The following is a 12260-nucleotide window of genomic DNA, read 5'->3' as shown; positions in this document are numbered from 1 at the left end:
GACACAATAATTAGGATTTTGCGGAAAAATACCTTCAATATGCTAGCCACAAGAGAATTCGCATAACAGAAGCAGATAACAGAGACAAACCAGAGCAAACCAATGGTTTTGCATAGAAATACCTTCAATCCGTGGTCACCAATAAAGAACTAGGTTTTAGGGTTTCAGATTTGCGTCACAAAAGCAGAGAGTAGATAGAAACAAGAGCAAAGTCAATGGTTTTACAGAGAAAAACCTTCGATCCGTGGTCGCGAGCGAAGAACTAAGGTTTCAGGGTTTCATATTTGCATCACAGAAGCAAAGAACAAATAGAAACAAGAGCAAAAACCAATGGTTTTGCAGAGAAAAACCTTCGATCCGTGGTTATGAAGAACTAGGGTTTCAAATTCGCATCACACAAACATATAACAGAGAGAGGATCGACATGAAAACCAAATACGAGAGGAAATGGTAGGGTTCTAAAAATTTTGTAGAGAAAAATGATCGATCTGTGGTCTAGCAACCACGGTCTAAGGTAAAGGGAAAATCGCCTCCAATGAGCTGCGCGAAGAGAGAGAAATGAGAGGCAACAAATGAATAAGGTTTCAAAAATGCGATGTTTTATACTTGTTATGTCCACTACAGTAACTGATATAATTATTTGATATCAGTTTGGCCTGATATCTCCGCTAGAGTGTGCATAACACCCAATATCACCAAATTGGTGGTATGGTTTTGGGCATTATTTAGTATTTCTGCTTTAACACTATTCAATATCATAGCAGCCCAACCCAAACAAGATATGGGCTCAAACTACAATATCAAAACACTCAAAACAATACCAAACCCCCTCCCAAACATGCCCTAAAGGAGATGTCATGACCCGAAAAATTTCCTCCTTTTCTTTTTTTTTCGGTAATTTCATTTTTTCGTCTTTTCCCTATTTCGTCCTTTAGTTGTTTTTCATTTTTCCTTACAAAATCTCACTTTTTGTGCTCGGATTTGATTTCGGTTTTGTATACATTCATGATATTTGATTTCTAAGACATCTACATTTACACTTTTGTAGAAAAGTATGTTAAATGTCTACTTCCCTTGTAAAGTGTATGAATGCATAACTTTTGGTAATTAATCATAACTTGAGGGGTTTTGTGTAATTAAATAAAGTAATTATTTTTCGTCTTAGGGACCATTTTGCAATTTAATTTGGAAGATATTTTCAAAAAGGACCTTTTTGCAATTTTCAGAAAAAAAATGACAAGTGTCACTTTCCTAAGGTGCCATTTGTTGATTTTGTAGTGAAGCCACTTGTAGGCTTAATCCTTTGACACATAGAGGGTGGAGATTCAACCATTTGTTGGCCTAAGATTGGAGCACATGTTACCATGAATGGTTGACAAGTGTAGGATCAATATTTGACCTTGGAAGCTCACTTAGATTCATGACAAGTGTAGGACTCACATTTAGTCTTGCAAGTATGTGTGTGAGAGGTAGTGCAAGAGCACCTAGTGAATAGAGAATTCCACCACCTTTAACTTAGGAATTCTATTTCATTTTAATACATTCACCATCTTCCTCTTAAGAACTCTAAGAAATCTCCATTGGAGCTAAGCTTGAATTAAAGCTTTGAGCTTCATTTTCATACCCTTCCACTCACCTTAGAACCTAGAACTTGGAATACTTTATCTTCCTCTCACTCTCCTCTATAAGACCCTTGTTTAATTTTCCATTTTTGAGCTTGGGTGCATTGGATTATAGAGATTCAATTCTCTATTGAGGTAGGGAGTGTTCTACTTGATTTTCCTAAGTGAATATATTGTTCTTGTAATGATATACAAATTGTATGCATATCCTATGTTAATTTAAGTAATAAATGACTAATGGTAGCTTGCATATAAATTGTTTTGGACTTGATATATGGCATGGCTATGACTTGAATCTTATTGTGTATTAATTTAACATGATTTAAATGAGTTTCTAAATCTAGAGACATGAGTAATTTAAGTTGATTTTAAATTCTATTTAATTCTACCATGCTAGTAATTCATTTTTGACTTGATATATGACATGGTCATGACTTAGTCTATGATATATATTCATTTGGGATTATTTGAATAATTCTTGAAATCTAGAGGAAGTTAACTAATTAGCTTAATTAATTTCCATTTCATTGTTCTAATGATTAGTCATTAAATTCATGTAGTTTTTATGTTGTAATACATATCATGAGTTGTTGCTCAAACTTGCTGATTTTGGAAACTTGGGATATTATCAAGAACTTGACTAGGCTAGGACTTGGTTCTAGTACGGGGGATTGTCCTCCTACATTATAGTGCGCACTAGGGGAAAGGTACCCATGGGTTAATAGCCCTAAAGTGATCTCAAGAGTACGGTTTTAATCTGGGCAATATCCAAGTATCCACTTGACTTGATTTCGTATTTTAATTTCCAAGTTGATAACTTTGTGAAATTGCATCTTATTGTGCTGTGCTGAAAGTTCTCATGTCATTTTAATAGTATGGATTACACAATATTGATTTGTAAACCTTGTAAATGAATTAAGCATATGCATGCTCATTCCCTATGAATAAACTTGTTAGACTTGTCTATTCACCCCGAAGTTACTGGGTGTTTTGCAGGTAAAGAAGCTTTGTTGTGGAATACACAACACTCTTAGACATGCTATAAGTCTTGAAGTATTTTTGGTGACATTGATATGCACTTGTTAGCATATCTTACTTTACTTTGCTTAGTATGAAAAAATATGTATTTGTAGCTTCAACCATGTAATGTACACTTAAGTGTACCTTTTGACACTTTTTGGATGTGCTTGTAATGAGGCCAAGGGCCAAGCATGTACACTTTTGTACTTATACTCTTTTGGTATCAACCTTTACATCAAAAATGTATTTAAACCAACTTTTGAGGTTTGACATATGAAAAACATGTAAATGAAGTGTATGAGGCCAAGAGTCAATGAATTGCATTCATTCATCCATGTTAAAGTTGTTAGCATGCTCACACACTTGAATCTTCTTGAAAATCAGTTTTAAACTTCCATTTTGAACCAAAACACATTAGGATTCAAAGCATAGGTTGAACCTTAACACTTTATGCATTTAGTAGACCTTTAAGCAGCATTTCGAGGTGTTTCGGTCAACCGAAACTCCATTTCGGTCGACCAATGGTTAATGGTTTTGTGTTTAAATAGTAAAATCACATTCCAGTAGCCAAATCTACTGTTCAAAGTCCATTTCGGTCGACCGAACCTTTATTTCGGTCTACCGAAGTAGCAAGAACCTTTCCTTCATGTTTTCAGCTCTCAGTACTTTCATTTCGGTGATCCGAAACTCCATTTCGGTTTATTTCGGTCTACCGAAGTAGCAAGAACCTTTCCTTCATGTTTTCAGCTCTTAGTACTTTCATTTTGGTGATCCGAAACTCCATTTCGGTCGACCGAAATAGCCTGATATCGAGAGTAGCTTCAGTTCAGTTTCAGCACTGCTCTTCCAACTTCAAAGGGCCATAACTTCTTCATTTCTAACCCAAATAGGGTGATTCTTGAGCCTAAATTTATGAGCTTGAAGTCAGCTTTCCAATGGAACCAACTGTGCATCAAAATTCCAACTGTAGTGAGAGTTATTGCAGTTTTAGTGAGATAGGGTCTTGGAAACTCTTAAACAGGGGATGCCACTTCTTACTAAATTCATATCTTTTCCGTCCGGACTCCGAATCAAGTGATTCTTAAGTTTATTTTCATTAATTTTTCATAGTATTTCCAATGGTGTGCTTGGTAGTACCCACTTTCATTTTGGAAAAGACCGTTTTGCCCCTAGGCTCATTCTTGCCCCTTCTTGAAACATCGTTTTCGCATTTGTTCTCTTAGGGCTATGTGACTTCATTGAGGGTCACATTGGTGTATTATAGACATGTAATACCCCTAGAGGTCTTGGTTTATCATTTACTTCCGCATCTGGATCCGTACACGGGTCATTCCTCGGTTCACAGCTGATCCACCGGGTTGAATAAAAATCCGGGTCACGACAGGAGAAGAAAAACAAAATAGTTTATCTGCCTGGTACGTTTGTAAGTATCAAAACTCTCAAACATAAAACAGTTTTTGCGAAGACTGAAATAATTTTGTTATGAAGTCACCGGCCATCTTATTTGTATTATTACTTGAACATGGTAAAAAAAAAAATGCATAAATGAACATGGTAAAATTTGTTACACTAAATGTTGTTTGACGTCGTTGCATTTTAAATTTTCTTGTATAATTATTAAGTTGAGTACGAATAAAATGAGAAGAGGAGCTATTAGTGGGCGACTTAAAGGAATGGAACAATTGTCTCTCACTTCATAAATGTCACTAATGCTAAAAAGAAATAAGAAGTTGATGCAAAAAAATAAAAATTAAATTAAATTACAGATAAATAAATCATGTACCAATAGAAATTGAAAGAAAGTTTTTTTTTTTTTTTTTTTTTTTTTTACAAGGTAAGAAGGATTAGAAGTTAGATTAGTAGGTGTAAAGAGCTGAAGCCGGGCACTTCCAAAATCAACCGAATGCACTAACCACTGGGCTATCAAGGCATCTGCGAAAGAAAGTAAATATATGCTTAATTATTAATTTAAAATGTAAGTACAGTACATTATATATATAATAAAAGGAAAGTAAATAGCCCAGAACATTGGGCCAGTTTTGAGCTGGGCCTACACTCAAAACCCAAACTAGACATGATTTGATCGGTATGGGCCATTTTTGTAGTTCCTATACGGTGTCTACAGAGAGAATGAGAGGGGTTTAGAGAGAGAGATAAACCGATGTGACCAGAAAAGCCGACGGCAAGAGCAGATGGCACTACCGGCTTCTGCATTCTCTCGTTCGAATATTCAGGTAATATACAGACATATATAGATATATCAGTGTATATTTTCTCTTTTTCTTTCAATAAATGTTTCTGTCTGTGTATATATATGATTTTGTGCTTAGGATTATTCGTTGTAATTGTATAAACATGGGATGCTTATGCAGTGAATTGTGAATCTATATTAAGGAATTGCTTGACATATGGGGTATATATTCCTGTACTTTATATAAACATATTTTACAGATTTTTGAACTAGTAATTAAAATATACTGTATATTAGACATGTTAAGATATATATATATATATATATATATATATATATATTGTAATTCTCATCCAATTTCAGACGTCTTTGTGCATAATCGAGCTTAAATAACAAAACTATGCATTTTTATTAAATTTCTTGACCTTGCTTCATCATTTTATTCCCCACTTGAATTCTAGTTTTACCAAAATTACATTTCACATATTCAATTTTAGACCTACATATCTAGAGCTTCTCTTCAAATTTTAATTTAGGGATTATCCATGTGCTAGTTTCATTAATTTAAAAGATAAGATTATCAAATAGCATATTTCAAGTAACATCTTCACTGAAAATGTGCAAAAAGATATGAGCTTAATGCTGATTCTTGATGTAAGCCTTCACTAATTGGAAATTCACTTGTTTTTCTTACTATGGTCACCGCTCCATCATACATGGACTCTACTAGTCAATAAATCTTTTTTGTAACTTCTCTGTTTTCTAAGACCCACCTTATCTTAGACATTCAGTCCAAAGTCCAGGGAAAGGTGAGAATTGTGTTTGGTAGCTTAACGACCTACATAACACTTTTGTCAAGATTATGTGAACGCGCCTGAAGCCTTTGGTTTGTAGTGAGTTCACTCAATTAGTCAAAGAATTTGATGAGAATTGAGAAATGAAAGCACATACACCAAATGACCAACCTTACCACTTGATGTTTCAAATATGAAGATTGTAAAATATGATTCAAAGCTAACACTTTGTCCTAGTTGTTGACGAACTGATCATATACAATACCAAAGTGTACATACAAATATACAATATAAGAGGAAGGAAAAGATGACCACATCGATGAGTAATTGAGATGTTCTTCTGCGATGAGTGGAAATTAAGATGATGGTGGTTTTGGGGTTGCAAATTTAGTGTCTCCAACAAGATATAGTTTGTCTCTCTATGGCCACTGTTATCACAAAAGATTGAGCTTATTTGCGTGAAAGGAGGGCAAAGGCTCAATGAAATTTGGTTTTGAAGTCCGTAGCTGTATTGCAAATATGTGTTAAATGAAACCTTTTGGCAGAGAAAGAACTAGGGGATCGGATTTTTGCTTCAGATAATTCACTGTCTAACTGCTTCCTGTCAATTCATTGTTCAATTTCTGTCTTATCTCACTTAAGGCAAATTGAAATACGCAAAAGAAAATAAGAAAGGCAAAGGCAGTGGTGGAGGGAGTACGAATTATTGGGGAGTAGAGAGGAGCAAGGAGATGAAGAGAACAATGTGTTGCCAGGTTTGGGCTGAAGGGGTTCAGGAGGGTGATGGTGCAAGGCAGTGATGTGGTGCGGTGGAAGTACGACTCCAATGTGATTAAACAAAACTTGATGGGGTTGTGGTTTTGAGGATATGATGGTTAGGATGGTGATGATGATAATGAAGTTGAAGTGGTGGTTAGTGAAGGGATGGAGAGGCTAGGGGGATGCATGGTGGAAGGAATTGATGGTGGCTACTGCAGAAATGTGGAATGGAAGGAGGGATATGGAGAGTACGGAGAGTGGGTTTGGTCGGATTTCATCGGCTTAAAGAGACAAAGAGAGGTACAAAGAAGAAGAAGAGAGAAATTGAGATTAAAAAAGCCATTTTGCATCAGATTTTCACTTCTTTTTTTTGTATCAAAAACTCTAGGTGACACCCCCTGTGGTTTGCCCTATTGACACTCATATAGAACCTTGCTAATTTTTTGACAATGACACCCCCTTGTCTGATTTTTGGATCCAAATAAAGCCTAAAAAAGATGAAATGTCTACATTGCCTTTCAATATTTATTCATATTTGATGTAAAATATCATAACCATCAAATGAATGAAATGCCCTTCTTTTGGAAAATGCAATATTAACCACATATGTTGGTTCTCATCTTCTGCACTCATGAGAAACCCTAACCCTAATCTCCATTGATAGTTCTTGTGGTGGGTTTCACTGTTGTAGGACAATTAGCTCTAGTCACATTTGGTGTTGTTCCTCTCATTGTTGTAATTGTGGCAATCCACAACACCACATTAGTCAAACTCTCTACCAAAAGCCAAGAAGCTCAGTCACACGCAGAACATATGAGAGGAATTGACAATTTCTAATGCTTTGTGTATTTCTTTTTTGTTGGATTTGTGGGAGTCTGAAAGTGAACTTGATTCATAGTAAATTCTCTGTTTTCTCAACTGGGTATCACCGATTCAATCCAAATTTTGCAGCACGCGACCAATGTAGCTCCATCCCTGATTTTGAGTCTCAAACTCATAGCAATTACTCTTAGATCAAGAAATCACACTATAACTTCAAATTTGGAATTTTCATAACGACTTGCCTCTTTCGTTAGTCAACCATCAAATGCTTCGACTGATGAAGTCTCCTAAAAAAAAATTCTGTCAAACAAATTTACCCTAATTGTGCCTCCAAAACTGGAAATGAAAATAATTTTGTTTCATCAATTCATTTGCTTCAATTCTTTCATATAGCCATTTGGAGCTGCCCTTTGCAAGCTTTATTATTTGAATTTGACTTGCAGCTCCAAAAACCCACCATTGCAGAAAGGAAGAAGAAAAAAATTACAACCAAAAGCTACGTGTCATTGTATGGTCAAATTTTGGTTTATAATTAATTGGATGAGCAAATCATTGGCAAGATTATGAAATATGGAGCTAGCTGGTTAGGTGTTTCACATCATCCTATTGAAGGCAGTACGCCTCTATCACCTACTTCGTTGTCTTTTGTCGTTATACACTTCTGGTTTTGGTTTGGTGGGCTAATTAAATGATTATTGCTCTTCTTTTGGGTTGTAGTACTGGATTGGTTTTCAAATTCAATGAAGTGGGTTTGTTTGCCTTATTTGTATTAATAATTCAATTTGTTGTGTTGGTGAATTTAGAGTTTGGCTTCTGGATTCTTGGTGTTGTAAAATTTCATTAATTTGTAGAGTTTAATGAATTTTTTTGTATATTTGATGATTCACGGAAAAATTGTATATTGTTTTGGTGGGTAAAAAAACAAAAATTGTTTATTTGATACAGATTGAATTTTATGTATTTGTAAGGTAATTTGTATTATATTACTATTAAATACATATTCAATTTTTAGTTTTATATAATAAATTATGTCTTTAATTTAAAAAAAACATTTAATATTCAATTATAAATTTTAATATTAAAGGTTTTATCATTTATGTGATAAATAATTTTTTATTTTAGTGGAAGTGTAATTTACATATTAAATAAATAATTGATAAAATAAATTTGTATTTAATATGCATATTAGATATGTATATAATAACAATAGGACAAAGAGAATGTTGTACATGGAAAAGTTAAAATGGTAATTTTATAATTCAAAAATAAGGTCAATTTATCATGTGTCAGAGGTGGCAAGGGATGTCATTGTTAACTTTACCAAACCTGAGGGGGCGATTGGTTCACATGCGCCAGTGTAATAGAGGCAAACCACATGGGGTGTCAATGTAATTTACCCGATACACTAACAAAGGAGGTTAGTGTAATAACCTCATAAGTTCTATGATTTTATTAACATGTAGTTTTACCAAATCTCAGGTGGTGGTCAATATGATTTCCTCTTCTACTTTTGTTTTATTAGTGTTTCGAAATTAAGGGTACTTTTATATTTGTTAGACAAGGTTTGTAGTCGTGGTCCTTGTGCCTTATTATGGTTTAAGTTATATTACTTGGGTTTTTATTGTAGAATCTTATGTGGTCAAATATAGTCTTTAGTTGTTGTTGAAGTATTTAATGGCCTAGTTGAATTATGGTAGCCCAATAGCTAAAAAAAAAAAATTTATTTAATTATTTCATTCAAGAGAGTGAGTTTTGAGAATTTGATATTACCTCTTGAAGCTTTATGTGACCCATGATGCAACCTTACTTTAGGGATGATTCCTAAGGAACTAAACTTGGAATTCCTTGACTTATTCTCCACCTTCTTTTCCTTGATTGCTTTTCTTATACAGTTGTTCATAATCTAAAATGGTAAACCAAGAATATCCCATAACCTTATGCAATCTGGATATGTAAATGGGATGGGTTTGGGATAAGCAAGAAAAGCACTTCATGAAGCCACCCCTGCATTGGGTTTGGGGCAGGGTCAGCATAGCCCATTATACACAATGTTTTAAGAAAAAATTTAGGGTATTAAAATTATCATGAAAAGAGTTTTTGACTTTAGGATTTTAGCCAATCTAGGATATGAATTTACTTATTTATTATTAATCGGGTCTAGTTCAGGGTGAAAATGGTTTTTGAATTTCTCTACTACTCCATCATTTAGTGAGACCCTAGTTTTCATATTTTAGGGGGACGATTGTGATTCTTTTGAAATAAAAAATAAAAAATACTTTGGGTTTCGGTAATCCATAAGAAGAATGGGTAATCCCCATCTTTTTAGTATTATTTAATTTCAAACAAATGTCTCTATTTTATTGGACCACATCAGCTGGGAGGATGAACTTCATCCTCCCAGGAGTAGGACCCAAGCATTATCACATTCCAAAACATTACTCCCCAAAGCCTACAACCGTTATTTAATCTCCGGACCCTGATCCTAGAATCTTTTCTTGATCTAAGCCTACCATAAATCGACCGTGGAAAGTTTCCTAATTTCCCGAACGTGCTCTTGCATCTTTTTTGATATCGCTACTTTTTTCCCGGTAAGCAAAATAAAGTTACAGTAGAAATGCAACGAAGAAAGGGAGAGCAGAGAAGCAAGAACATCTACTCTGGCTTGTAATTAACCCCTTAAAGCTTTGGAGAAGACGTGAAAGTTCTTCCCTATGTTTGTCCTTCATCACATGGGGCCATATATGTTGAAGGTTGAACCATCGAACAGTAGTCACTTTCCTCTTTTTCATACACATGTACCAAAAAACAATAATAAAGATTAAAAAAATAAACAAAACAAAACAAAAAAAGGGGGAAAGTTGGAGGGTGAGAATTGAAAGAGATGGTTGGTTTGGCCTTGATAGATTTAGATGTGTTTACTGGTTAGTATTATTGTTTCTACTTGAACATAAATCATTTTTTTTTTTTTTTTTCACGAACATAAATCATTTAAATAATCTTTTTATATGCACAATGCTTTAAAACATTATTCAATGTTGGTTTGACTCATTATAAACTGTGATGCTTGTAGAGATAACAAGGACTTGAAGAATAGTAAGTTGGTCTGCAAGTGCCTTTCACAGCTAGAGCTCATTCTATATGTTATTTGCTCATTATTATGCTTCCTTCTTATATCTAAGCGTTGGATATCGGGTTCAATCTACCTTTTAAGTTGATTCTAATTGAAGAAAATAACAAGAATTTGTTGTCATCTAATGATTGTTTGGAAAGAGTTCAGGAATTTTGAATATACTCAATACATTTTGTTCCATTCAGATTAGTATGAAATTAAGAATTTATATGAGTTGCTTTCATTAGTATAAATTTTCTCTTTCTTTCTTTTTTATTTTTTTTCTTTCCCTAGCACATGGACCGCTTTGGGGAATGGTCAAACCATTTTGGGACAATTAGTACTCGTGGCCTGTGGAGTTACTAAAACAAGTAAAGATAAGCACACAAATGTAGACTAAGATACCATTTTACCTGGAAATGGAATGATAAAACACGAATGCCCAACAGATATGCTTCATTGCATAATTTTTATATTACACACACAACCATGATTTTGTTTAATATAAAAATTCAAGCAAAACTATTGGTCATCTGTGTTTTATGCTTCATTTCATTTTGTTTATATTGCACCCAAGTACACAACCATATTTTGTGTAATACAAAAATTGAAGCAAATTCTTCATTTAGGAAAAAAAATATTTGAAGCAAATCTGTTGGCCATCCGTGTTCTATGCTTCATTCCATAATTTTTGTATTACACACACAACCCTGATTTTGTGTAATATAAAATTTGAAGAATATATGTTGGCCATCCATGTTTTATCATTCCCTTTTCAGGTCTACATATTTCATGCCAATGTGACCCATTCTGGCTTGCTTTGTGTGCTTATCTTTCACAGCAAGGTAGTAATTGTCCCAAAATGGGTTGACCATTCCCCTAAGCAGTCCATATGCTAACCAGAAGGGGGGGAAATAAGAAAGAGAGAATTTATACAAATTGAAGAATTATGCTTTAAAAGGAACTTTAACATGACTCTTTCATCCTTTATGCAGATTAAGTTGTTCAAATGCCAACTCTGTAGTCCCGTACTAGTTCGTGCCTGGAATCAGCCAGCCTCTACCACTTGCTCTGTAAAACTACCTAGAATGGCACAGTTCAGCCAACCTCCTAATGTGAAGCTGCATATAGATAGAGTGAGGGAGAAATTACAAGAAGTCATTCCTGATTCACTTAAAGATTTTCCATGGAAGAAAGCAGAGCATACAGCACTGAAGCAATTGCTGCCGGCTGCACAGAAGGCTTTGAGGTGGTCTCTTATTACACTGTTCACTCTAAGCTCCATATCAGATGTCATATACTCCATCTCCAGAAACAAAGAGTTGTTGATTCCTATAGGTCTCTTTTTTGGTTGCACAATGACCGACTTCTTGAAAGAGACATCTCAAGAATTGTTTCGCAACTCAGAGGTATATTTTACTTCTCTGTTTTTCTTGCAAATTTATCTTCAGTTCTTCACTTGATATTTCTCTTATGTTGTCTATTTGAATCCTCTGTTTGGCAGGAAACAAGATTGAGCCGGCACCTCCTGGGCATAGGTTGCTTCTTTGTTCTTGTTAAGATTATCTCTACATATTTTCTGGTACGAGGACAGGTATTTCTTTTGCATGTTGCAAATGGTGGGTTGATGCAAGTTTTGTGGCTATGGAGAAGTTTGCGAGAAAAACAAGAGAGAGACGATAGAGTGAATTTCTCACCGGAAGATGCTTCCCCTACCATGAACACAGAAGATTAGATACAAGTTTTGCTGCTGCAATATCCTAAATATTGTTAATCACCTTTCAGATGCTGTGTACGATGTAATTGTGTGTATTAAAAGAGGGCGCCCTCTTAATAGCATTGCTCATAAGAGGATATCGATTCAACCACGGAAACAAGCCATTTAAGTAGTCATTCTCCCACAGTCGAATGAAGAAATTGCTTTTTGATGCTTATTCTTTCTT

The 12260-nt window shown here is 34.6% G+C and overlaps 1 protein-coding gene across 1 annotated transcript; it reads left to right on the top strand.

Annotated features, from left to right (window-relative positions):
- The first annotated feature begins 4740 nt into the window (after nucleotides 1-4740).
- Nucleotides 4741-12251, top strand: LOC132274051 (uncharacterized). The gene is made up of 3 exons (XM_059775201.1): nucleotides 4741-4876; nucleotides 11313-11726; nucleotides 11822-12251. Exons 1-3 carry the CDS (start codon nucleotides 4835-4837, stop codon nucleotides 12050-12052), a joined length of 687 nt encoding a protein of 228 aa, XP_059631184.1. The 5' UTR covers nucleotides 4741-4834; the 3' UTR covers nucleotides 12053-12251.
- Nucleotides 12252-12260: the final 9 nt, after the last annotated feature.

This window comes from Cornus florida, unplaced genomic scaffold, assembly GCF_030987335.1.
Source record: "Cornus florida cultivar Cherokee Brave unplaced genomic scaffold, ASM3098733v1 CherokeeBrave_3.0.0_Hap2_Chr09, whole genome shotgun sequence".
Classification (NCBI taxonomy): domain Eukaryota; kingdom Viridiplantae; phylum Streptophyta; class Magnoliopsida; order Cornales; family Cornaceae; genus Cornus; species Cornus florida.
This window is presented reverse-complemented; position numbering and strand designations above follow the sequence as displayed.

Excerpts from the sequence above, each read along its gene's own strand:
- LOC132274051 (XM_059775201.1), top strand. The coding sequence starts at position 4,835 with ATGGCACTACCGGCTTCTGCATTCTCTCGTTCGAATATTCAG. Across the intron at positions 4,877-11,312 it reads TCTCTCGTTCGAATATTCAG|ATTAAGTTGTTCAAATGCCA; the intron begins GTAATATACAGA and ends TCCTTTATGCAG. Across the intron at positions 11,727-11,821 it reads AATTGTTTCGCAACTCAGAG|GAAACAAGATTGAGCCGGCA; the intron begins GTATATTTTACT and ends TCTGTTTGGCAG.